General features: G+C 44.3%; 1 protein-coding gene across 1 annotated transcript in view; it reads left to right on the top strand.

Moving 5' to 3' along the window:
- The first annotated feature begins 2,084 nt into the window (after positions 1-2,084).
- Positions 2,085-27,883, top strand: part of PAH (phenylalanine hydroxylase) — a 37,671-nt gene continuing 11,872 nt past the window's right edge. The window contains exons 1-6 of the mRNA XM_086468219.1: positions 2,085-2,158; positions 2,312-2,438; positions 6,774-6,881; positions 17,766-17,949; positions 24,889-24,977; positions 27,163-27,230. Of these exons, the coding sequence (XP_086324345.1) occupies positions 2,397-2,438; positions 6,774-6,881; positions 17,766-17,949; positions 24,889-24,977; positions 27,163-27,230 (491 nt within the window). The 5' untranslated portion in view covers positions 2,085-2,158; positions 2,312-2,396. The remainder of the gene's footprint in view (positions 2,159-2,311; positions 2,439-6,773; positions 6,882-17,765; positions 17,950-24,888; positions 24,978-27,162; positions 27,231-27,883) is intronic.

Raw genomic sequence — 27,883 nt, 5'->3', positions numbered from 1 at the left:
CAGGGAAGCTCAGGCAATTTGGACTCTGAAACGGTCCGAGGTAACCAGTACTGATGCAATTGTGTGTTCATATCGTAATGGACACATGCACACACACCCCCCCCCCCCCCCCCCCTTTGTTCCAGAACAAGAGAATTTAGGAACTCCTCTTGGCAAGAAGGAGCTTTGCTTCCCCCAGCCAGTGCCTATTGCTACTAGGCAACCTCTAACAGTCCAGGCTGATTAAGCAGTGAACTGGTGGCAATACACTAGCGATATTATTATGATTATGTAGCAATAAGAGTAAGAGATAAGCCTGCAACATAAATAGAAAAAGCAGGGGGTAGGAGGAGGCCAAATAGGTAATTACAAGGATTTGGCATGAACAGCATTTTGCATACCTAATATTTCACTTTGCCTTGCCATTACTGTCAGGTAGAGTGAACAGAGGATGTAATACATAAGAAAATGAATGGAAGAAAGGAAAAAAAGACTAAACACATGTAAAAGCCACAAAGAAGGAAAAAAGATTGATCAAAAGCTAGTGAAAAGAGAAGGAAAAAAGAAAGAAAAAGGAAGGCACGAACAAATGACAGAAAAAAATACTTTATGACTTTGGATGCCACAGTTATTTTGGCCAGCCTTAGGACATGCATTTAAGCTTTCAAATATCTAGCTGAAAACCATACCAAGTAGTGAAGCATGGTGTGTGGGGAAAGCAAACAAGACCAGTTGCTGGAGGCTGCCCTGCCCTGCACAGGGACTATGCTGTCATGTTCCTCATCTCACTGCTTTTTTTTTTTTTTTTTCCAAAGTGACCTTCCATGTCCCTATCATGGATACATGGATAGGACTGTGTTGGTTGCCGCAAAAACACAGGACACAAAATGCTGCCTCCTGTAGTGAACTGAGCAGTTAAAAAAATGGTAGTTTTCATACTGCTGGCAGTTACCAGGGTTAACGTCCCTTTCTTCTACTGCCCCATTTCTCTTTGCCCCACCCTGCTGCCATGGTGTCAGCAGGGCCCAGCGTGTTATGTGTGTATTGTGTCTGGCTGCCTACCTTGACCTGCCAGCCCATACCACAGGCTTGCTGATCGCTTCAGAAAGTAACTTTTTACCCCTGCGTGCAGCTGCAGGGTGCACAAACAGCTCCTCTGAAAAAGGTATGTATTCACACCCAAAGCACTGTTACTTTCAACATTGTACAGTTGATAATTTTGGTGGGCTGGATTCTTACTCCACATTCACAGGGTTCAACATGGGTTTGAACTGAGATCCCTGAAAGTGACTCCACTCAGTTTTCCTACTATAAGGCTGATTGAATTTAGCAGCTATTGGGTTTTGTAAGTACCAATAATTCATGGTAAGTCTTTGTTAATATTCACCAATCTGAGTTTGCACTGGTGCATACATTAGAGCTTCCCTCAAGGCTAAAATAACTGTAAAGAGATGATTCCCCTGTTCCACAGAATTTATCTTCTTCACAAAAATATAGGAAGATTACCTGCCTTGAGAAAGCTTGTCTTGGTACAGACTTCATCTTTCCCAATAGCAAGATAGATACTTGATCAGTTTGGTTTCTTTTTCACTTGCTTTCTGGTAGACATCTGCATTTCTTCTGCATCCTCCTGCCCTCTAGCTCTGATCTACTCTTCCCTGCTCCTTTTCTTCCTTTACTTTCTCCATATCCAGGCTTATATCCCAGTGTGAGGTTCATGCAGCTAACTCCTGTCTCGTGCTTCCTTTACACTGCATCTCTCTCTCTCCAACGTCGGTGTGTGGAGTGATGCCTCCTGCTCTCTGACCTCTTGGATGCAGCCCAAAATGCCCTACTAAAGGACAAATCCCCCAGCTGCTGCACTGTGCCACAGCCCTCCCTGGCCCCGTGTCTGGCATTCAAAAAGCAGATCCTGGAGAATGTCTGATCTCTGGTCACTTGGAGCGAGCCCTGATGGGAAACCCACCTGAGGCTGAACATGCATGCAGCGGTGGGAATGGATCGGGGGGAGGCTGAAAACGACGCGTTGACATGCAAAAATGAAAACAGTGCCTGATGTTGATCAGGAGGAGGAAGGCTGCTAATTCAAAGCATACCCGCTTGTCCACGTTGGGCACAGATAGAAACAATATGTTGGAGAGCCGCTACGTGCCGGGGTGGGACCCACAGGGGCTGGCCAGTGTGGAGTGGCTTGTCCATGTGCCAAGGGAGGGTGGGTGGGGGCGTGTAGGGAGGACGCCCCCTTGGCACGGTGTCCGGGGGAGGGAGCTGGGGAAGGGGGGGAAGGGGATGGCTTTGCCTCACTTACTCCACTTTAAATACCTTTGCACAGGGCTCTGGCCACTGTTGTAAGGTCAGAAGGCTTCACTTGCAGCAGCAAAGGGGCCTCCCTGTGTGGGCATCGCTGCCTCTGCAATATGGACGCACAGCACTGCAAAATGAATGGTGACCCTTTCCAGGTAAGCGATGGGGTCTGCGTGCCTGCTTTTTGCTGAGGGCCCTGTGGCTACCGCTCTCCTGCCCCCCCCATGCTTGCAAATCTTGTCCCCCTGCTCTCTGCGAGGCAGTGTGACCCAAGACGGGAGGAAGCTACACGCCTGTCTTGATGCTCTGAGGTGTCTGGTTGCCACCGTTCCCCCTTTTGGCAGCTGGCATACTTGTCTGTTGTTATTTGTGCTCACCAAAGTGCAGTGAGAATAAAAATGAACATTGCAGCAATACCCTTGCATGTACTGGGACGAGAAGAAGGAGCAGAAAAGACCAGCAGTTATTTAGGCAAATATTTGGGAACTGACACTCTTTATACTCTGATTTATATGTTAAATTAAGCAATAGCTATAATGAGGTCAGGCTCTGACTGAAAATGTAGATCTTCACCAAGAAGATCTTAAACCTCTGTGATGAAAGCAAGCTGCCTTCTTTTTTTAAAGAAAAGCAGCTGAAGTTACGCGCTCTTCTGGTGGAGATATTTTTTAAATTTTGTGACTCTGATGTCCCCTTTTGTAATGTTTACTGACTTTGAACCCTTTGCTTTGGGAAATACAGGAAAGTCCCAAAGCCTGCGCCTTTTGATTACATGCAATATAGTTACTGTAGAGGCAAGTGAAGTAACCTGAGACCAGCATGGTTAATCATTAGGATGAAATTCTTCATGTATATGTCCCATGCAATGCTGCTGAAGCCAGAGACAACTGCAGAAGATGTACAAAAAACGGCTTCAGTTTCTATGAGCCCTTTTAAGAGCTGAGCAGCCAGGGAAGCCTCATGTCCTACTGCTCTGTGTGCTGAGGCTGAACTCCCACAACAATTCTCTAGGGTCTTACCTTGCTACTTTTCCAGGTTGTAAAATTGTTTGGTCCCAATAACATCTATGGGAGCTGAGCATATAAATGCCTTAAGAAATCTGACTTGGAAACTAGTTCCAGTTTCACAAGTAACTTAGGAATCCTATTTCCTTTGAAATATTTCCCCCTTTTTTCTTTTCCCCACTATTTTGTATATCTAGTAAGTCAGGAATTTATGACACAGAGGTGAAATTGTTTTCTCACTTGAAACTGCAAGAAAATCTTCCTCTGGTTTTAAAAGTGTTGGAATTCATTCTGAAGGGCTTTACCTAATCAGCTCAGAAATGGATTAGAAGGCTGACAGGTCTGTATTACTGACCTCCAATACTGCCACATGTGTCAGAAAGGCAATACCAATCTATGTGCGAAGTGGTTAGTTAAAAATACAGACTTGCATTGTGCTTCGGTAGGCCCATCCTTGCATCTACACATCATCTATCTTTGAGATTGTACTGGGTCCAGGAATGGATGTTCATGTTCATGTTCATCAATTGGTTCTTATTTTACTTTCCAAAAAAAAAAGGAGTTGAAAGAAAATTAGAGCTTAATTTATTCCACACTACATTTATAAATCACATATACGTGTCATATAGGCAATATTTCAAAGACAATGAAACAATTTGTTCAACCCTTAATCATAATGACCATTGTAACAGAACGGTAGAACCACCCAAACTGGCAATTCCCCTCCTCTTGTTGAAAAACAAGAAATTGGAATTAGAATTGAGAATGAATAAACTGTGATCAGCAGTTAAAACTATGCATAGGTGCTATAAAAAGCTCAGCAATAAATGTGAGTGCCTGTGTGTATGTTGATGTATATCACCTCCACTGTATATGTTGATGTATAGTGTCTCCAGTGTGTATTGATGTATATTGCCTCCATATATATTGATAAGAACTGGGTACCAAGAAAACAATAATTTTACTCTTTCCCATTGCAATGAAAGCTGTCATCTCCGCAGACAGACTCAGGCATGAACTAGTGTTTGTACAAAGATCTTCCAGTGAACTGAGTGTGTATGCAAATGTGCAAGAAGCTAAGCAAGTGTCACTCTGTTTGCAGGATTAGTGTGTGCTCCCTACTGCAACGTGTCTTACTTTTAAGCCTCAACATAAATCAATTTACAAGAGTGAGAAAAGTGAGGACAGATTGAAAGTGGCTGATAACAACACGTCAAGGCTAGTGACCAATAAGAATCTATCTGGGTTGAAAAGAAGGTTTTGAAGGCATTTTTGGGTAATCTCATGGTATAAAGAGATCAATTAACATCAGAATTACCTTGCAGGACTTGAATCTTGCTTTATAACCCCTGCAGGTGTCCAAAGAACAAATTCTTCCTTTGTCATGGAGATTCAAGTCAACCTGCCATAGAAGCTGGTCCTCATGGCATGTCTTGGCAAGAGTATTTTAAATACATAACTGCATAGCTTTTAAAACAGTTCCAGTGCAGATGATGAAAACCAAATTCTTGGTCCAGACACTGGTGGGCAGACATGGGTGTAGCACAGTTCTTTTCCTTAAGATCAGTTTCAGTTGTTATGGGGGGAAAACAGAAAGGCAAAGCAATGCACAGACAGTATTTCAGATGACAGTTTTGGTTACACTGTAGTAAAATTTCTGGGCTACTGACGTTTGGTTTGCCTTTTGACAGGCTCCTGTCATCGTTTTCCCTTGTGGTTTCTTGAGGCGTAAATGGGTTTCATTAGCCAGCTGCTGCATCACTCCTGACTGCTTTTCCTCTTGGTCCCCACTATGTAAGAGCTGGGCCAGCTCCCTGGCTGCGTGAGAACCCAGAGACACAGAGATACTGTGGGAAGTGTCACAGTTGGACAGGTGACAATCTTCCCTCTGGTACATACAACCGCTTTTTCTACTACAGTTCCCACTAGAAGTTCCCCATAAAGGTGGAAAACATTTGGATAACCTTTGCAACCTCTGGAAAAAAAGCCAGATAGAAAAATCTGTTGCCTGTCTCTGGCAATGTATTCGCAGGTTAGCAGCAGCCTCAGAGACAGCCTGAATAACTGATCAGCAATAATTTTCTTTACGAAGTAGTTCCTTATAATACTGCCTCAGAAAATGTAGTCCCACCAAGAACTTCATGGCTTCAGAGCAGCTGGAGTTGATTATTGATTTGTCTGCTACAAAGACTGCCATGTCTAAGGCAAATATTTGGGAACTGACACTCTTTATACTCTGATTTATATGTTAAATTACGCAATAGCTATAATGAGGTCAGGCTCTGACTGAAAATGTAGATCTTCACCAAGAAAAATTGAATGGAAACCTTGAGCCAAGTTTTGGCCCAGGACTTGTTACACCGGTACCCATCCGTATTGCAGATGGCTGGTGTGATCTTTGAAATACCAGCAGGGGCAATTTGCCCAAGGCCAGTAGATATTAAAAAGAACCCCAAGAAATAAGGCATTAATGTGTCTTCTGACAGTTTGTAATGGTTGTTTATCAAATGTACTCTGACATCAGAAAAATTAAGTGATTCTGCAAATCTCAGTGGGCACCTACCTGCCATGTCAGGTACCCAGATAATTTTGAAAATCTGACCCCACCTAGGACTCAGTTTCCTGTTTCTGCAGTGGTGAAACAGCTCTTCCCTGCTTAACAGGGATTTTGTGAAAAGAAACACATGTACTGAGACATACTGAGGCATTCTGGTAATGAGAACCATGAAAATAATTAAAATAAACATTCTCCTTGCTTGGGAATACTGGAAATTGCCTTTTGGAATCTGCAGAGCAGAAAATCAATAAGAGAAAGGGAACAAACATAAATGAAAACACATCTTGCCCTAACTGAGTCTTTACTCACTGTGGAATTTAGAGAAGATCTAAAAGTTTGCTACAACAATTTTGCTTTTTTTTTTTTTTTTGGTTGTTGTTATTTTTTAATTTTTAAACCACCTTCCATATCCATCTTATGAAAGCTACCTCTCCTGGGGCTACCTGGAAGGTACAAGCAGAACTGAAGGGAAACATCATGGCCTGCGTCTCTGCACAGAGCTCACCTACATTGCTCTTCTGAATCTTGAGGGTTAATGAAAAGCAAGCCTGAGGGAAGGTCTTTGCACTGTAGCTGAAACCCAAAGCACAATAACACTTCCAGTCATCCCTGAGCTTGATACACTTGAGAGGTGAAGCAAGGCAGAGATTATATTAGACTATTTTCATGGCCTTTTTGACTAACTTGCTCCCACATGGGCTCTAGTTTGAGAGAAGGGATTTGTGTCTCCACCATCACAAACCAGGGCAGCCCCAGAGCTGCTCTACTTCTTTCGGCAGCAACAGTTGCCTTGATTCCTAATTAAAGCAAATTTATACCCTCTTTACACCCTCTTTACATTACTGATGTCATGCAAAAGGGAAACTGAGCAAAGCAAAACTGACTTCTAGGGTGAATATAAAACCTTTTTTTTTTTTTTTTTTTCCCAGGAATCTATGTACATTGAAGAGTCCTCAAATAAAAATGGCGTGATATCTTTGATTTTCTCTCTGAAAGAAGAAGTTGGGGCATTGGCTAAAGTTCTGCGCACATTTGAGGTAAACTTTTTCCTTCAGGAGACCCAAACAGGTCTTTAAATTTTTGCATTGCAGCAACATTTGCTCAGGGTATTTCTGGTTATGTTTGTGATTTCATTTAATTGCCATAATGGGAGAAAGCAGCATGCACTTATTTTCTGGGGTTAAAATCCCTTAAAGTCTTGGAGCAGAAGCAGCCTTTTTAAGCTAAATTTTTATTTCAAACTTCTAAATGAAAACCTCTACTTTTAACTAATATGAGGGTGTAAAAAATGCATTTTCTCAATTTAAGATGGAAATATTCCACTGTAACTGCTTGAGTAAGGGGTAGAAGTGAATTGGGCCATAACCTGAGACTGATATCTGAGTATATATATGTATATGTGCATGGATATGTGTATATATATGTATAGAAAGGCAAATATAACCTGCACATGAGCTGTGTGACTTATATAACCTGTGTGTGAGCTGTGTGACTTGTAGTGCACGTGTTGCATGAATTATTTTTACTGAGGAGAACTACTATCCTCTTAGCGCTTGTCCAGATCAGTAAATCTGATTAAAACAAGCCCATCATCTCCCAGCAGCAGTGCTTCTACAGAGTGTGTAGAGGGTACCTACAAAGCAGCATCAAAATGACAGAGCTTTGTTTATACCAAAGGGACTCAGCAACTCGTACTGAGTGATTTGGAAAGCTTTTGGGAAAATAAGGAGCCGTTTACCTTTCAGGACATTGCGTGCCTATTTATTCTTGCAGAAATATTTCCCAGATGTCACGGATGCTGTTCAACAAGCACAAAGCACTTGCAATTCAGGGTAGTTGTGTTGCAACACACACAGCTGTGTACTCTGTGCTCCCAAGTGAATACAATGTTATACTGGGTTTGCAACTTCTTTCTTTTCAGAACATCATCATGTAATAGTTGTGCCTGAAAGCAGCTTTTCTACAGAACGCTGCAAAAAGTTGTGGCCTGCATATTTTCCATTCGTAAACTGAATTGACTAGGAAATGAAAGGTTTGTGTGATATTAGTGCAAATGAAAAATAATTATGAGTTATAGGACATATTTGTTTCATTAAGATGAAGGGGAATTCATAGCAACAACAGCAGAGCTAGTCTAAATCTGTGAATTGACCACTGTAATACAGTCCTGCAACATGGCGTGCATACCTCTAAGTGAATTAAGGAGGCTGTTGATATTCTCTGGTTAATGCATTGCTGTCTACTAACCAAATTGTTGTCAGCTCTAAAGGAAAATCTGCAGGGGAGGTAGTATAGGAGAGAGAGAAGTAGCCGCTTCTTGGATGTGACCCTTTTTGCCACAAAGCAGGTACCTAAACTAGACGGGCTGAGTCATGGTTTTCCCCAGTGGCCCTGGTGGCAACCAAGGGGATGCAGCTCAGCTAAAGATCTCTGCACTGGTGGCTGGGTCATTTCCCATCCCAACGAAGCCAACTCTTTCTGTGTAAACTTGCAGTGTCCCCAGAACCAAGGCTTGACAAGGGACCTGGCATAGGTGCTCTTATATCAGTTTTGCATGTTGTTGGCAATGTAATAGGGAAATGGACGAGTGGCTGGAGGAAAGTGATTTAGTGGTACAAGCCTGACCTGCAGCTTCAGCTCCTCAGGGCTGTCATTAGTGAATTCATGAGCATTGGGGTGTGTAAACCAGAGCAGCCCTTGAGCTGCTCTAACTCAGTGCAAAGGACCTCATCCTGTACACAGTGGTGTAAGACTCGTGCATGCACGGTGAGATAACCTCTACTCTTTCCCACCTGGGCCATAATGATGGTGCCTCAGAGACACGGACTTTATGCTCAATGACATTTGCAGCAGAGACAGTCAAGGTGGTGATACGCAGGCGAAGGGTGGTGACAAGGAGAAAGGCCTTGAGAGGATATTTTCTTCTTGTACTCCTTCCCTGCTTAATAAAATCAACCATGAGATTCAGGTTAGCTACAGAAATTAGTTCAGACTCTTTGTTGTTGGGCTCCGCTGGGCAGGGAGAGCCCTTGCTTTGTCCCCAGGGTTTCTGTTGCCAGCTCAACGCTGGCCCTGGGAAACACAATGGGTTTGTCTCAGAGGGGCAGCACAGGGAGGAGATGTGAGGGTGGGTGCTCTGGCTGTCATTGCCTCATGCAACCACATGAAGTAGGAAAAAGGAAAACACAAAAGCTGCAAAATATGATCAGACTGTTCCCTGGAGCACATGTGGCACTGCAGCCATTGACACCCACAGAGGGTCAGACCTTGTGCAGCTGCTGGTGCTGATGGTCATATGTGGTGCGTTTGGGGTCCCTCTGATCCTTGTTGAGGCTGGGGCTGCCCAAGCTGCTGGGGTCTCTCTGCGCACTCGCGCGTGGGAATGCAGGCAGAGAGCACAGCTCAACCCTCTCCTCCCAGCTCTCACTTGGGAGTCATTAAGGGCCAGTGCCTCCAGCACTGGCTTTGAGGACTTTGCCTCTTCTCTAGCCAATCTATAAAACTACACTGGAACATGAAGCAGGGAGGAGGAGGGTTAAGTGAGCTGTAAATATGAAAGTCTTAAAAATAAATCCTCTCTCAAGACAGGGAGGAAAGCATGGAAGCAAGATCCAGACTGAGACAACAGGGTATTGAAAGGATATCTAAAGAAAGGAGAGATCTCACAGTGCTATTGGCAGCCAGGCTGTCTTTCTGTAAAGGAGGTGTCTGTGTGGTCCTGGGGAGATTCACCTTCTCTCTAGTTTAAGAGCTGGAGTAAAAATTTCTGTTAACTCTGGGAGGGCTGTTCAGTCACTCTTGTGTTGCTGCCCAGGATGCAGGAACAGCTCCTCACTCCCAGGTTCACATCCTGCCCAAGTCCTTCCTCTTTGGTGGGGTGAAATTTGGCCAGGAATTAGCCCCCACCACAGCTTGATCTCCATGGGGAGCAAGAGCCCAAAGGGAGCTGAGCTATGCTCCAGTCTGGCCCTACACCTGGATAGCAGGAGGTCCAGGACTGCTGGCTCATCAAGAACCATGGCTGGTCCCCAGCCCAGACGTAATCTGTGCTCACCCAGGAGGCAAACCTCCCAGGGAAGGAAGCAATGTCCAACCACCGCCCAGATGAACTGGCTAAACCCCATCGTGGCCCAGGATGGTCTGAAGGTAGTGGAGCCTCTTATCCAGGTTGGTGAATGCACAAGGCCAGTGGCTACAGAGAGAGTGCTCATGGCACAGTATTACATCCTGTAACGGAGACGCCAAGTTTAAGAGAATTTCAATGTGCTTTGGGGAAACATTAATGTTTGTCCTACTTAAACATCCCTCAGGGTTGCTCATGTAGTTGACAGAGTGCTGCATACTCTTGTGTTTGTTTTTTTGCACAACGACCCCAAGCTCTTGTTTTCTGTACAGGTCCCAGTTGCACACAAATATGTGGCTACAGTGACAACTGATGCTTTTCCTATGTAGCTTGAAGGCTTTTTTTTTATGAGGAATCTCCTCTATGTACTCAGCTCCTTATGTCTGCTGGTTTTATGTCTAAAATGTACTTGATTATGTCCTCTTTTTTCTTATGTTTATTCTTGATTCATATTCTCTCTAATGTGTTTCATCGTTGGGCCAGTGCACAATGTCCAAAAAGAGCAAACAGTCTGTGTGGAAGAAGGGCTAGACTCTCAGAAGGGCAGACACATATTTAAGGAAAGACTGTATATCTTTTTAAGCTGAAAGCATAAAAGCAAACCCAGAACATGTCTATGGAAGGATTCAACATTCACTTTGCGTGGGAGGAGAGTCCTTTCTCAGTCTCACACACAAAAATAAGCAGCACTCAGGAATAATCCCCCAAGCACCAGACCTCAGCAGGCTCCTAAGTTCTTCTGACCCCTGGCTCTTGACCCCCCTCTGTTTTGCAAATCCTTGCCTGGCTGTGTGAATCTGCTCCTCCTGGACTGCTCCGTACACAGGGTGTCCTATGCCACTGTTGACAGTACAGGCCCTGCAGTCCTTTCTCCACCTTCCTTGTGGAGAGGCAGCATCCACGGGGATAGACTCACACTCTGACATGTTCTGTAATGTAATAGCAGCTCAGTCACGCCCAGCAATAAGCAAATTATTAAAACTGAATCTACTTTGCTTCCACGCTGCTCTGTTATTTATTAATTAAATTATTTTGTACCTGAAAAGCCTATTTGTCCATAATCTTTATCTGTTCTAGCATACATACAGCTTCCTTCTGGGTTTTGCTTGGACAACACCTCTCTCTTTATTGCGAGCTTGAGGGTGGCCATAAACCCGCCAGCAGAGTCTTTACACCAACTTAATTTTAATAGGAACTGCTTACACTAGGGCACTACTTGCTGCAGCCATACGCCCTTTGTCTGGTTCCTGCTACTGCAGAAAATGGTAGCTAGGAAGCCAAAACTTGAATAAATACCTGTCTCAAAGAGAACATCATACATAAGTAAAACATCATGCTTAAAATCAGGAAGACAGAATAGTCATTGTGGAATTATGTTTCTTTTTTAATTCACTGGGCACATGAAGAAATTACAGAGTATAAGTCCAGGTAAGAAAAAGACAGAAATCTTCTGAGTTTCTTATCAAAACTGAAAAAGCAAAGTAGAACATTTTGGATTAACCCAAGTGGTGCACTTGATGGGAATGTTTATTTTTCTCTGTAGTGATAAAAGCCTATTGAAATTGAGGTCACTTTTTTAAACAACAACAAAGTCCATTCTGAAAGAAAAAAAGTGAAAAAAAAAATTGTTCGCCCTCGAAGAGTGGCATTTCCAAAGTTAAATTAATCATTAAAAATTATCAGAACTAAACATTTAAGTATGTAAAAAGGATTGCCCTGAGTTTTGATTGAAATTTTTGCACATGAATTTGTGAATACATTAATCCCCTCCAAAGTTCTTTTCTTGATGGATTTACAAGTAATAGAGGACATGTCAGTTGTAGTATGTGGCAAACATTGTGTTGGAATATATTACGAGTTTGCTCAACTCATTCTTATAGAGGAGGCTTCTGTCTCCCCTTCACTGACATGACCTTCCCAAACAGAGAGCAGGACTTCAGTACAAGGTCCAGCTGTCGGTGGTGCCACTGACAGCGGGTAGGGCTCTGTCTCAAAAGCAACCCCATTGATTTGTACTGAGTAGTAATCCTGCTCCTGGAGTAAGTTACTGCTCCGTGACAGCACTAGATGAGAGTAACGGGCTACACTAAATGAGACCCTGTGATTTCAGAGCCAGCAAAGATGACTGTGCTCTTTTTCTGTTTAGGAGCTTACTTTGTTCAACAGAGAGTCCAAAGTGACTGTTATCTCTCTGTCCCTCTGGAAGGTATTGGCTCTGCAGTGTTTTGGGTTGTTTCCAAACCAGGAGAAGCAAGCAGTCACTTTGGCCAAGGGGTGTGTTGGAGGTGTCTGCAGTGATAGGTGAATAGGACAGGCTTACCTCTATCAAGGAACTTGTTTTTTCATTATAGTATGCATACACATGGCTACAATCATTTTATTACACCTGAACTCACTGCTCCAAATCCATGTCCTCAGTCTGAGCTCTCCCCTTTCCAGGTCCAGGAGAGCAGTACTCCTTCATCTAGTAAACCAACATGAGTTTAAAAAGAGGAGTGCCCTCTTGCTAGGTGCTTGTGCAGTGCCACATGCTGTCACATATGCTTTTTGGTTTGCCCCGCTCCATGTTGAACTCCTCATACCAAACTTTAGGGTTGGAGCAGAAATGCCTAGTAATGGACACCAGGGGCCGCTCCAGGGCCGGGTGCCCTTTGGAGCTGTTTGCTGGCATGTGCCAGCTCTGGGGCCCTTTGCCTCCATGAGCTTGTCGTGCGACGAAGACCCTAGCACATATGAAGCAGAAGGTGGGGAAGCACTGTCTTCAGCTGAGAAGGAGGCCCTTGGACAGTAAAGCTGAACCACATGGCTGCCCTTGCTTTCACTTTGGGAAACCACGACTGAAGACATCACTATAACTTCCTAACTCCCCTGATCTCCCGTGAAAATTAGGCATTGAGTTTCTAATTGTGCTTCTGAAAGTGTGCTCCTTCAGAAAGGCCTGAACTAGCCTGTGACAAGGGTTAAAAGAACATGTCCTTTTTTTTTTTTTTTTCTTTTTTTTTTTTTTTTTTTTGTAATAGGAAAGTGCAAGTAAATCCTTGTTTTGGAGATTTCACCCAAGTTCTTGCTGAATGTTGATTAGTGGCACCATAGCACTGTTGACAGTTCTTCATCTGGGAACAATGTGGGGTCTCCTGATGAAGCCAAACTTATTTAATGACAACAGTCATGAAACAAGTTGCAGATGGATTTCACAGCTGTACTTAGTTTTACCAATCATATGCAGGAGCATTCAGTAATGTGTGAACAGAAGGGCATATGAACGCCATGGGAAGCAGTAGCCCATAACATTCCCAGAAAGTGTCCATCCCCACTGAAAACTTCCTCATGTAGCTACAAAAACACAGCTTTTCTTTTCCAGTGATCAGGCCATTAAACTCTCTGAGGATGGGACTAAATTCCCTTGGCAGTGACCTCTGCAAGTCTGCTGAAATAGTGTAACATGATGGTTTGATCCTGCCAGCACGGGGCAGCTGCAGCATGGGAGATACTCGGTTGGGATGGCCTAACTGGAATAACCTGGGGAAGGGGCTGGAGCTGCTTCACGGCCTCTGAGGGGCAGCCAAGGCTGAGATCCAGCGTGGTGGGGTAAGCGAGGCAGGGAGATGGGCAGTCTCCTCCTGTGTGCACAACTGCCTCTGTTGTTAACTGACACCTGTATTTCTAACCCCTGTCATTCAAATATCATGACTTACACAAAATGGACTTAGTTCTAACTTGATTTTTGAGCTCTCAGAACATCTTGAGACTTCTTTCTCTAGTGAGGACTGATAGACACAGTTAACTTGAATATTCAAATAAAGAAAGCTGAGACATTTCACTCCCAGGAGTGGAGCTTTTAAGAAAAAAAAAGCAAGAAATTTGGAGTGACTTCTGCCGACTTCAAGAGATCTGGCAATACCATAGCCCTGTGACCTCCATTAGGTGTTACACCTAATGCTACCTTCAGTCTCAAGGCAAAAGCTGTTCTAAATTGATAATACTTGCTAAAAAGTATATTAGAAATGGCCTAGTACACTGCTTTGAAACTCGAGATGAACAGCTACCTCTCCTCCACCAACACAGAAGTAGTCCATCGGGTATGTGGTTGTATGGTATGATGTGTCCATGTAGGAGAGACTCAACCTCTATGTTGGTCATAAAACTGAGGAAAAGCAGGGAAGCACCAACCTGCTGCAAGTTCTTTGCAGCTGCAACAAATGATGGGGCAAATTCAGGAAAGGCTCATCTAGTCTCAGGCCATGGGCTCATCAGATTCCTATCAGCTCTAAAATAGAAAAAGGAGAAGAGACCAATATTAATAGTTCAGGTGTGAATCCAGCCTCAAACATGTGACAGCCCAGATCTTCCAAAACCAGTTAGGTCAGGAGTTAGGTACCATAAGTAGAAAACCAGATCAGAAATCATGAAGTCCCATAAAATACATGCAGAGTTCTTATTAGCTGTCTTTTGAGGGCATATATCGTCAAGACTTCAAGCTCTACTAAAAACACAGAGAGACTGATAACAAAACAAATATCAAAACAAAAACTAAACCAAAATTGTCCCCATTCTCCTTTTTCAGGTAACCGCTTGTCTCCAGAAGTTGAAGCTTTAAATAAAGCATCAACTACTGTGAGAAACCTGATGCAATTGCAATATCTGGTAATACTGAGGATGCAAAAAATTTTTGAACAATGTGAAACTATGAAGATTAAACACTAGATGGAGTAGTTGGACAAGAATGAAATTGAGATTTGTAAAGCAGCTCTAGTAACAGAGCCATTGTAAATATTTTGAAATCAGGGGCTTAGTAGCAAGGCACAGCATATGAGAACATGTTTCTCCAGGAGTGCAGGTTCAGGGATTTGGATGTATACTGCTGAGTTCTTGCTTTGAAAACAGTCACCAGAAGGGTTCTCCCTTCAGCTTCTCTGCTGTGAGGTCGTGAAGCCTCAGCACAAAGAGGTTACGGGTTGGCTCTGCACATTGCTGAGCTGCAGGCACCCCTCAAAGAAACAGCAAATCAGCTTCATACTCTGCAGGAAGCTGCTCTGCTTACCTCAGGTATAAGAAAGGAGGTGAGTCTTTCCATGAGCTCCTTCCTCTCAGGTTTGTTTTTTTTTTTTTTTTTTTTTTTTTTCCCCTTTTTCCTGCTCTCTTAGGTTGTGGCAATACTTTGGGAGGCATTGATGCTCCTGCTGCCTTAACCATGCTTTATGCCCACCCTGCAGCTTGACTTTTCATTCCCAACCTCTGCATCATTCCCTCCATTTTGTGGGCACTGTTTTGAGCAGCTGCTTGCTGAGCCAGGTTGGAGAGTTGGTGCAGAGGAAAAGTCACCTGGCAAAAAAAAAAAAAAAGATACAGTTGAGATCCCTGTGTGACCTCTCAAACAGCTCTTCTATCTCCAGGGGAGGGATGCTGAGGCAGGGGTGAACACTCATGGGCGAGGGAGGGAAGCAGGGGGTAACAGCCAAAGAAGAGAGGTCCATGTTATCACAGCCTCTGCAAGCTGCAGAAAGCCCAGTTAGGGCCCAGGACACCATTCCCCTGTGAATTTGCAGGAGGCAGAATACAACACCCTGACGCATCAGTGCAAGGTAAAAGTAAAGCAGCACTTCAGTGTGCCTGAATCGAGTCTTTGACAGGGGGAAGTTTTACACCCACTCTCCACCTTTGTGAGTGGGCAGAGCAGCTGAACGGCCCCAGGATCTGGGTGCCAGCCCCACATTGCCTCACTGCTCTCCATGGCACAGCCACGGCAAAGGGGCCGGCAGCCTCCTGTGCCTGCTCTCTGTCAAAAGCTCTCCAGCCTCGCGTCATCTGAACGTCCAGCTCCGGCTGTCCCACCTCCCAGCGCCTCACCAAGCGGAGGGTACAATGCTCGGTCTGTTTGTGAAACAGGGCCTTGGAGGCCTAAAACAAATTGTCCTTGGGGCCCAGGGCAGTGGTGGCCATTCTCTCCCCGAGACGGCCCCACGAGGCTCAAGAGCAGCATTTGGCGAATGCGCTTTTGCCTTTTTCAACTTATTGTATTGGTATCTAGCCAAACAATTTAAGTTCATCTGTAGCGTGCAACACTCAGGAAACAGAGGAATGACATGCATGCTGTTTCCTACCAAGTAATAAACTGCCTTTTGTGGTGGAGTGAATGAGGGCTTTGCCGTTGATGGCCAGATGCCCCCCTGTGCTGTGCAAGCGCTGAGAGGAGCAAAGAAAACCTTAAAGGGCTTGAGAAGCTCAAATTAGAGGGAGGTAGTGAAAAAAAGCTTCCCTCTTTCTTCCCTGTAGGTCACAAATAGATCCTCGCAGCGTTTCTTCATGGATGAGATCCTGACCCCACTGCATCAGGGGGTTTGACACTGACACCAGCGGGGCCGTCATTTCACCCCTTGTAGTTTGGGATCTTCTTAAGCCTGAAAGCAGCAAAACAAAAGCTTCTCCAGGGCTGCTGAGCACTATGTGTCAGCTCCTCTGACTCTTCTGCGGGTCATCTTCAGGCCCAAATATCCTGCAGGAATTTTTCTATTCCTCTCAGGGAACAGAAGCCCAAACCTGGCCTCAGTGTGCCGTGGCCATGACTCCAGTGTGAGCCAGGCAGGAAGATCAGGTGGTAAAATCAACACCAACTGAAATACGTTTAAAATGTTTTTCTTGGAAAAAAAAAAAAAAAAGTAATATTTTCATATTCAAACTACAGTGCTGAGGAAAACATTTGAGTTCTGCTAAACTGAGGTAGATTTTCCTGGACTTGTGTTTAAGTGACTGGAAAAATAGGATTTTTAGCTACATGTTGCTTTACACACTGACACAGTGGCATGTCTGAGGTTAGGTACCCACTGGCCATTGGCATCAAGACTGTAGTTGCCAGCGATCCATTTCTTCAGAGCTACGAGGCAGTGCTGTTGGTCAGTGAAGGTATTTGGTGAGACGGATTTTGAGTTCCCGTGCTAATGAAAAAATTTCTTTGCTGTGGGAGTGATCAGACTCTGGAGTAGTTGCCAGGAGCGGTTATGGAGTCTCCATCTGTGCACATACTCATAACTTGACTGGACACAGTACTGAGCAACCTGCTCTAGCAGACTCTGCCTTGAGCAGACCGTTGAACTAGATGATCTCCAGAGGCCCCATCCAAAATCATCAACTCTGCAATTCTGTGATTTTGTGATTCTGTGATTTAAAACATCCGTGGTTTTTTTTGCACAAACCTGGGCGGCCTTTTTAGTGCAGATCCACATTTCCCATTGGATCTCTGCCCAGCACCTGCTCACAGCCCTGGAAACTGTGCAGGTGGCTTTGCAGGTGACTGTGCAGTGGCTTGTCAGGAGCTTATCTTACAGGTTACCCAGCTGCTTGCTTTTCCAGCCTCCTTTCAAGATGCTCAGAAATACAGCATTCACTTTCTCATGAGAGGGTTCTTTACAGGTGGAACGCCTATGTCCTCTGTGATCCTGGGGAAAAGTTCTTGTCCACACAGACAACCTCTCATTATGTACTTGCAGTACTGGAGTCACTATTTACAATGCAAAGCCTCTTTACAACTTGTATCCTGCTTCCACCTTTTTCAACGGTTTATGTAGTGCACAGTCTTTAGGTTGGTGCTCTGCTCAAGGGTGAAACCTGCATCCCTCTCATTCTTCCTTCCTTTCTCTGTTGTGAAAATCCTCAGTCTGGTGGCCACCAGAGGCAAGTCTCTACTTTTGAGTTATTTGGATTGTATAGTGTGCGTTGCTAACTGACACATGAATTTTAGCTAGTCTTTATGTCATATTTCTTCCCCAAAACCTTGTGGGACCAAAATCTTTCTTTTTCATAGGAAAAAGGTATAAACCTGACCCACATTGAGTCCCGACCTTCCCGTCTCAACAAAGATGAGTATGAATTCTTCATTAACTTGGAAGGCAAGAATGTCCCAGCGTTGGACAAGATCATCAAGTCCTTGAGAAATGATATCGGAGCAACAGTCCATGAGCTTTCACGAACAAAGAAGAAGGACACTGGTAAGGATACACTGGCAAGGATAATATTGAAAAGGAATATTGATGTCACATACTCAAGTGGCTTTATCCTGTAGCAAAGTAGTTCCTCTTGAAGCTGTATGGCTACATTTCCCTCCAGCTCTGGAGTCCTCAGTACAAGAAAGTCGTGGACCTGTTGGAGCAAGTCCAGATGAGGGCCACAGAAATGATCAGAGGGCTGGAGTGCTGGAGTACCTCCCCTATGAGGACTGGCTGAGAGAGTTGGGGTTGTTCAACCTGGAGAAGAGAAGGCTCCAGGGAGACCTTATAGTGGCCTTCCAGTGCTTAAAGGGGGCCTGTAGGGAAGGTGGGGACAGTCCTTTAAGCAGGGACTGTTGCGATAGGACAAGGAGTAACGGCTTTAAACTAAGAGGGCAGATTTAGACTAGATAGAAGGAAGAAATTTTTTAGAGTGAGGGTGGTGGAACACTGGAACAGGCTGCCCAGAAATGTGTTAGAAGTCCCATCCCTGGAAACATTCAAGATCAGGTTGGATGGGGGTCTGAGCAGCCTGATCTAGCTAATGATGTCCCTGCCCGTGGCAGGGGGAGTTGGACTAAATGACCTTTAAAAGTCCCTTCCAATCCAAACTATTTTATGATTCTGTGGGTCTATGATTCTGATTCTGCCTTTGAAGAGAAGTAAGGAAAGTTTTTGTGAGTTGTCCATGCTCCTAACTCTCAGAGATTTGCTGGAGTTGAGGCTGCTCAGTACAGTGGTGGCTACCCAGCATCCAGTCTGAGACATACTTAAATGCCTCCTTAGATAACAGATGTGATTTTAATAGGATTTCAGACTTTAAATACTTTAGGTCTGGGTCTTCCTCTTCCTTCCTAGGAACAACATGAAAGGACATTAATACCTTCTTGAGATCAGTGCTGGTAATCCTTTTACCATTTCCTTTGTGTTTTACCCATGACATTACATTTGAAGATGAAAAAGAAGAAGGCAGATACTCTTTGGAGTCAGTTCTCTCCATTCATGAGACGAAGGGACAAAAGCTTGATTAGGTGATTCATGATCATGTCAAATCAAAGAGGTTCTCTTTTGGGGGCTTTTTTATTTCCAGAAGAAAGCTACAGGGCCTAACAGGGCTTGCTATTACTTTTGTTTTTCTCATTATTATTAAGAAGTTTATTATTAACTTTATTAAAAAATAAAGTAATGTAGAAGCATAGGCCAGAGTCGGATAGAGATACAGCTCTAAATATCAGCCAAGAAAGACTTCTGAGTGAAACTCTGACCTCACAGAAGTCAAAACTCCTGTGGTCAGCTGTAGGATTAGGATTTCACTGCATGTTACTGTGTTGATCAAAGGTTTTTTGAGCTAGATTATCCTGTCAGTCCTGCAGAAAGGGACTTGATCCCCTTCTGTCTGAGAGGATAACTTGTGTTTGTTTGTTAGTTTCAGTAATTCAGAAATAGTATGAAGTGGGAGCAATTTATTGCCAAGGAAAGAGAGGAGAATTGGTATTTCTTTTAGCTCATTCTCTTTTTCTTTTCTTTTGATTTTTTTTTTTTTTTCAATTTCAACTTCTCTCATGAGTACTAAGAGTCCAGTCAAGCTGAAATCCCCAAAGAGCCATATTTTGAAAGGTCAAACATGCCCTGCTTAGGGGATGAACTGTGGGTGGCAAATTCTGGGCTGAAGCAGCTACAAGGGCAGAGGAGATGGGAGCAGCCTGAGCTGTAGGAAGTATGGTAAGATGCTACCCTTTATCAGTGATGGCATTAACAAATAACAGGCCTTGTGGTGCCTTGTAGGTCAGCTCGCCTTTCAAACGTATCCTCCTGGCAAATCCAGTCACAGGCCACAGACATGCTTATGTGAAATTTTATTCCTAAAACACAGAACGAGAGCAATATGCTTCCGGGGAGCAAAATCTCGGAAATATGGCTTATGGGGATATTGTCACACTCTTCTCAGTGGGCAGGTAAAGGCTAGGAAGGTTTTCTCCTGGAGGCAGTCCAGGCTCCCATGGGACTGATTCTTTCCCTGCTGCCTAGATATGCTCTCAGCCCTTCCTCGCTAAGGATTCATTTTGCTCGTGTTCATGATCTGAGAGAGAAAAAAACATGTTATTTTGCTCAATTTCCTGTAGGAAGCATACAGTGCCATTCTTGGGGCACTGCTTCATGAAGTCAGAGGAAATTTTCTGTATTCTGTCTGTTCTATATAGTTCAGTGTTAAACACATGTGTACGTGCTTTATTGGGCAAGGGATAAATTAATGGCCTTTTTTTTTTTTTTTTTTTTTTTTTAGTCTTGTTGCTTTAACTGCTTTTAGGGTCCTTTCTCAACTAAACACAAAATGTAGTGTTTTGGTTTCCATTTGACACACTCAAATAGTTACAAATACCAGATTTGGATCAACAGTGTAATCTTAGCTGAGAGCAGCCCAGCAAAATGCTCTAAATCCAAAGGTAGTTTAGAGCTTCAGATGAGATGGACCAAAAGCCCTTTGTAGAGATGGAAAGATTCATTGTGAAAATACAGTGCATTTCTTCATGGCTCTTTTTGGAAACAAGCTGAGTATCTGCAGTCCACTTGGAGCCTATGAATAAAAAGAATTAAATATTATTCTCTTGCAGCATTAGGGAAATCCAGACAATTTATTGCATTTCTGAGACAGGCTGGGAGCTGTGGTTCTGTAGGGGCCTTGTTTGCTAAACCCTGAGGCTGGCCAAAGCATTTGGGACTGTTCAGAAAAGGGCTAAACCTGGGCCTTGAACTGCTATAAATTGCATAGACCTGTCTTTGACCCTCCTCATAATGGTCCGAATGGAGGAGTTCTGCAGAAGTCCTCTCTGCCCCTGCTTTGCTGCCTCTCATATAAATGGCTTATTAGCATTCTGCTAAGGATTTGACCCCATGGTAATTTGGTCACCACTTGGGTGTCCAGCACAATCCCATAAATGCTGCTGTTTCACTTACAGACAAATCAATATTTATTACTGATCAGCCCACGTTTGCTCCTCAGACCTTCACAGAGGCCCAGTGTTGCGACAGCTTGCCCTGGCAATTCATTAATGGCTGTGCAGACAGACAGCGAGTCTGGCAAACGGGCTGGAGGAGGATGTCGCAAACAAAATATGGGATAGATTCAGCCAGGGGGTAATTTGATTTGGTCTTTTAAATAGTTGCTGGGAGGGCTGGGGGCAACGTCCTGGCACACCACAGCTAGGCAGAAAACCCAGTAGCACTTTTGCACCCTGGTCCCTGATGCGAGGGCTGTCAGGACTTGGTGCAGTGTCTATCCTGTGGCTGTGCTCAGGACTTTTGATTCTTGTTTCCATGAGAGCTGAGAAGGCTCAGGACTTTCCAGGACCCAACTTAACATCAGCTATGCTAGTGCAAATAGCACTAAGCATCCTCAGAATTTCCCTTGCACAGCCTGTGAGCTCAGAGCTGCTCTCTCTTAGCTACAGCTGTCTGAAGGCACCTGGGAGGAGGGCAGAGATCTGCTGAAAATAAGGCAGATACCTATAGGGCCTGCATGCCTAGAAGATAAGGTGCTGTTCCTGTGTAGGAGAAAAACAAACCACCTATCTCCATGCCCAGGTCTGTCACCTTATCAGCCCAGGAGTCAGTCTGTCCCAGAGTTTATCATGACCTCTGCACCAGGTACTTTGGGGATCTTGAGAATAAAATGTATGTTATGAAAGTCACTATTACATATCCCTTTTATCCTTTCTTGAAGTTGCAATAGTTTGAAACCTGCCCACCTAGACCATTCTGATTCAGGACAGCAAAACCCTACAGATATCACTGCTGAAATCCACCGCAGACTTCAGCTCCCAGCAATTTTCCTGCACAGCCTGGGCCCTTCAGGCCATGGCACATCCCTGAGAATAGTGGTTATTCACTCTTAACCCTGACAAATCCTTTGCTGTGGGGCTGCCGGACAGCTTTTTTCCCAGTGTCTAATTCAAAAATATCTATCAGTGTGCTCCATGACAAGCTGATAGTGGGCAGTCTGAAGTACAAAAGATTGAAGCGGTTCCCCCACCATCACACAAAGCTCAGTGGCAAAGCCAGGAGATAAGCCTGGTGCCCTGCTGCCTGTATAGAAAACAGGGGCAGGCTGGCTGGATGTGATCACTCTTCACATGGTGTGAGTGGTGACTCCTCTCTAGGACTCAAACACACCTTTTTCTACTCATCGCCTCTGACTAGTTTAACTGAAGGGGTTGGAGGTGCAGGAAGGTTGCTAACAGTAAGGTGAGAGAGTGTTTCTGGAGAAACTAGAGAGCTAGCGCTACGCCCAGCAAATAAAAGAAATTTTGGGAAGATCTTCCTGGGGCTGCTGCTGCCATCTAGTGACTTGTTCAGGTCTGGGTTTTAGGGCCAAGCAGAAGGGTGTGCAGCTCGGAAAGGCAGGGGGCAAAACCCACTTCTGTTGGGCGGGAGAACGGGAGACACAGGCGGGAGCTGTCACCGGGCCGGGTCTCTGCAGCTCGGGGAGCCCGGGGAAGCCCGCGACGTCCCCCGGCTGGCAGCCACCAGCTACCTGCTGTCCCCGGCCTGCCTGAAACAAATCTGAGGGCTCCCAGTGGGAGCGTTGGATGGAGCCAGGCTGGTGGTGGGACAGTAGGTCAGGGGGAGCGAGCACTCTGTGTGGGGCTGAGCTGCGGCCGCCCAAATTGTGCCCTGTAAATCTGCTGTTGTTGCTCTGGCCCCTCTGTGCAGGTGCTTCTCAGAAACCCAGCGCCACAAGTGCCCTCTGTGTTGTTAGGCTCAGCAGAAAGCAAGGCTGAATAGTCCTGGAGACAGAGTGATCCTCTTATCCGGTAGGTGGTCCATCAGGTTTGGGATGAGCCCCATCAGCAAGGCACTGCAGGCAGCTCACGCAGCAGCTGTCAGCTGGGGATCAGGTTCACTTGACACAAACCCCACATCAGATGGGGAGGTATGGCTGAGCGGCAGAGCTCCCAGCTGAGCAGAGAGCCACACAGGGGAATGAGCTGTTTTCCAAGCACTGACTGAGCAAATGACACCCATTCACGCAAGAAAGTCAGTAAATGAGCTGCAGACATTTTATTGATAGAGAGACTGCTGAGAGCCCCTGGGCTTGGACCAGCAGACCTGTGGGTGATATTAGCCTTGAATTTCATCTTGCTGACTTGTACTCAGCGTGGGGAGCATATGGGACATGATTGCATGGTCTGAGCATGGGGTACATCCTCAGATGGAGGTGTCCTTTCCTCAGAAAAAGGATGGTAGAACTGAAAATGGTGCAGAGAGAAGTGATGAGAGTGCTCAAAGATAGCCTATGGTTTCTGTTCTTGAAATACATAGGCAAAGTCTCAGCCAGGAAGATGGATGGTAAATGGAGGATCTGACAGGGAGCTATAAAATCCTAGGTGGCCTGGAGAAGGTGAATAACAACAAATGATAGCTGTATACGGGAACTAATTAACATCAAATGAAATAATCAAGTTTAAAACAAAAGGGACTAATTTTTCATATCACGTGTAAAGAAATTATAGAGCTCGGTGCTGCAGAGTTTCTTGGAGACAGATGTGTACCTGGGCTTGAAGAGCAATTAGTTGTGTTTGTGGGAAGTTCATCATGGGCTATTAAATTCAGGCATGGCTAGAGCCTCTGACTCAGGCAGAAGGGAAGGGAAGGGAAAAAGGCAGCTAGGGTCAAAGGGCCAAAAATGTAAGAATGGTGCAGCAGAAGGGAAAACGAGCAAGCTGAACGCAACAGCACTGACAGCTCCCAAGATGTGCCCAGCTTCCTGTGGTACCTAGTGGAGGTACCTACTAATGCACTTCCCAAAGCGATGATTGGGCAAGGGAGGGGAAACGGCTCATGGTCCATGCGCTCCCTCCATTGAGTTTCCCTGTCTCAGTGTTGCAGAGGGCTGGGGTGGCCAGGTCCAGTGGTGGCTGACAAGGGGTTCTCTGGCTTAGTATGCAACTGGATCCTCCTGAAGGAGATAGAAGAGGGGGCTGCAGCCTGGTACAGCCATTGCACATGTATGCTAGTCCTCTTGCTGTTAAGGGGACATGTGACAGGGTACTTCCTGGACCACTGAGTGAATACACTTGTGGCTCCAGGAAGGAGGTCTGACCTAGGATGACTTCTCCATGTACCTCACGAGCTGCGAAGAGTCTCTCCTTGTAGTGCAATTGCCATGAAGATACTTGCCTTCTGCTTTCCTCTATCTGAACACATAGCATCTAGAAAGCCCTGTGATTCTTCCTTGTCGTTCACCTCATGTCCCTCTGAAAAGGGAGGGCCACACGAGTATTACATGCTGCATAGTCAAGGTGGTTCATTTCATACCCTGGCTGTGCCGTAGGCACTTTATATAGTATGTAAGTTACAAGCCAATAGAGAATTAGGCCCAGAATGTTAATTAAATGAATGCATTATTGCATAATGGCTGCAGTAAAAAAATGTTAGTCTGAGGTATTAGGGTGCCATTTATCATTTTATTTCAGCATCCTAGCTTAAGAGGAGGCCACCAAGTAGGTCCTAGAAAGAGATTTTCAGAAGGTCAAATAATCCTGTATCTTTCTTGTTGTGGGGTTTCTTTGTGTTCCTTTGAAATGGCTGATACTAGCTACCATGAAAGGAAGGATGCTCTGGAAAAAATCCTACGTTTTGGTAAGCCAAGAGACCAGAATAATAAACAGAAAATTATAAACATTACAAGCTAGCTGTGTACCAAGCTCTAGCCATTCCTGATGTTCTGTATTCTTCCAACAGTGCAAAACAGCCACAAATTCAAGACAACTTGTGGGGTTTGTTCTTGCCTCCGACTACAGGGAAAGGCCATTGTTCCTCAAAGAATTTAGCCACTTGCTAAATTTCTTTATATTTATGATGAAAAAATGGAAAGACAAGAAGAAGGCCCCAAACCAAGTAGCGAAGAAGCATATCAGTCTCTATTTCTTTTCTATTTTGCAGTGCCATGGTTCCCAAGAAGTATCCAGGAGCTGGACAGGTTTGCCAATCAGATCCTAAGCTATGGAGCAGAATTGGATGCCGATCATCCTGTAAGAAACAGAGCTTTATTTTTTAACATGTTTCTAGTTTTTGGGACAGATGTTTCTCTCATTTACATTTGCTCTGCTTTAGGACAAACCTAGTAGACTAAATCTGACATGGTATAGGAAGGTATACCCAAGAAGGGTACTGTATTTCTAGGGTTAGAATCAGCCCGATCCCTGGTTATGAAGTAAATCAGACCAAACGTTGCTTCAATTTGAGCAAATACCAGGAGACTTTTAAAAGTCATAGCAGTCATCAGAGCACAAAGTAACCACAAGGACACATCTAGTTTTCCCAGGTGGCTCAGATGCGGTGACTTCAGATTAGTTTTGTGAATCACTAGCAACAAAAACTTCAGAAGCAGCATATCATAGCCCAGAGACAGGAAAACTGTTTTTTTCATCCTTTTATACACACATATGATTGAGCTTAGTACCTTGTTATGTGGTTGTTAAATCTGACATGACTCTTGTATGCTGAGACACAACAAAAGAAAAGGTCCCTGTTTCAAAAAGTTTGTGGTTTAAATTATTGGGTCAGAAAGTTTTGTTCATTGGCTTAGCTGATAAAACAATTTATTCAGTGGTTTTTCAGCTCTTCCAGATACAAGAATACTTTCCGCCTCTATTCCTCTCCAAGCAAACAACAACTTATTTTCATTTGTCAAAACACACTGAGTTCCATGCAGTGCAACAGAAATTGCTGCTATTAGTTTAATTGAGATAGGGTGATTATAAATAAATTACATGCAGTGCAAGAAAAATTGCTGTTATTAGTTTAATTGAGATAGGGTGATTAGTCATTTACTATCTATTGCTTAATTCAAGATGTGTTATGTATCATGTACAATGATTCATGATGTTCAGTGTAGGTCATATGAAAGGCAGAATGAAAGGACATATACTGAGCCAATGGCCCCCTTGTGTGTCATGCAGGAATAGACCAAGATTGTATTTGAAAAAAGAATCAAACAAACAAAAAAAAGATATTAAAAGGAATGAAGCATCTCTGCTCCAGTTCCTAGAATTAGTTAGTGAGCAGTTTATGGCTTAAAAAGGAAACCCAGCTGCTAGGGTAAATAGGTGTGACAGTACACAGAGTGCAGAAAAAGAGAAATTAAAGGAGATTGTGTTTTTAGTAGTTAAGTGATATGAGATTTAATCACAAACACCTTTATGCTAGGTTAATCTTGGACAGTGTGTTTTTTAGGCCATAGGCTGCTGCTTTTTGACTCACAGTCTTAGGTCTCCACTCTACTTCAGCTGCCTCTTGTACTTGGTTGTGTTTTGTGACCCCTCAGTCCAGTCGTGCTGTGCACCACTAAAAGATGCATTCATGAACTGCCGCAGTGCCCAGTGAGTTGTTGTTATTTGCCCTGCAGAAGTGTGTCCTAGCTTGGAAGGACATTTCTCTACTTTAGGTGGTGTAGACACTCCTAAGCCTGAGGAACTTTTAATCTAAATAGCAGGCACATTGGGAGAGGAGAATGTTTATCTTAGATGAAGATTTAGAGATTATATTTCTTATCCCTGATTTTACTGGCAATTAGCTGCAAAGGTCAAGCTCCCAACACAAGGTCAATTAGACATTCTCTGTATTAATTAAATCCCTTCAAATGGTTGAATTTGTAGTGCAAATAGGGCTTTTTGGCCTGCTAAGTGCCTACTGTTCTTCTAAAGTCTTGAAAAGGGACACCTTTAAGTGTAGTTCATGCTGAAAATCCGCCTAAAAAGTCTGACTGAGTTGATGAGTATGTTTCTAATGTGGTTTAGCTCTGCTCCTCTAGATCAGCCCAGATGTGCCAGGAACTGCAACAAGCTTCGTGAGAAACCAGAAGGACATGGTTATCTGAGTGCCGTTAATTCAGTGTATTGGTCTTGCAGGAGAACCTTGTTGGCACTATAAAGAAGCATGTTTCCCTTTTTTGTAGCAAGTGGAAATGAGAAAATGGAAGGACTTGAGGGGTGAGACGTGCTGTGAGGCTGTGGCTTAATGGCTGCTCTGGTGGCCCCGCGGACCGGAAAGGCACAGTGCCCTGAGTGAGTGGAGCAGGGCAGGATGGAGGCAGCTTCCCCACTCACCCTCCTGTATTTCTTCGACTGCACCAGCCATGCCCAAGGGTGCTCAGGAGAGGAAGGCTGTTCACCATCTGCATTTACACAGGGACTGACCATCACTGCTTCTCTTTAGGGGTTCAAAGATCCTGTGTACCGGGCCCGGAGGAAGGAGTTTGCAGATATTGCCTACAACTACAGACAGTGAGTACTCTGCGCGTGGGCAGAAAGGAAGCCCACATGTCCTGCCTTCTCCTAGAGCTCTCACCCTATTTGCAATCCCTGTTTTTCCACAAGCATCCTGCTGCTGTTGGCTTTTCTCTGCCGTGTGTTTAAATCTTCCTGTTCATGCATTTATCCCCAAATCACAGTAAAACAAAAGTAAATTGTTCCAGGCACACGTTCAGAAGAGAATGTCGCCTCGCTTCTTTCCCCACAACACCCCTCTTCCCTGGCTTTGTTGTCTAATTGAGCAGCAGACTGTGTTGCTACTACAAAGACCTGAGCATTGAATAAAGCCACTTCTGGTATTCTCCCCATTAAACCAGGACTGGGGGAGGAGTGCCTATCATTTACATTAAAGCAGGAGCTGCATACACTATTAAAATAATGAATAACTTATGGTTCTGATGCTAATCCAGCACCTGATACTCTACTTTTTATCATTATTATTTTACTGCAATCAGCAATTTGAGCTCTAATTTCCCAAGAAAAATAAATGAATAGAAATGATAAATTCAGTTAGAACAGGCTTGCTTGCTTGCTTTCAGTGATCAGATCTAGAGGAGATAAAATTCTGTTCCCAGAGCTACTCACACGTTTATATCAGTACTGCTCGGCCTGATTCTTGCTGAGAC

The sequence above is a fragment of the Leptosomus discolor genome, chromosome 1 (assembly GCF_034619465.1).
Source record: "Leptosomus discolor isolate bLepDis1 chromosome 1, bLepDis1.hap2, whole genome shotgun sequence".
Lineage (NCBI taxonomy): Eukaryota > Metazoa > Chordata > Aves > Leptosomiformes > Leptosomidae > Leptosomus > Leptosomus discolor.
The sequence above is the reverse complement of the archived record's forward strand: the minus strand, read 5'-3'. Positions and strand labels throughout refer to the sequence as shown.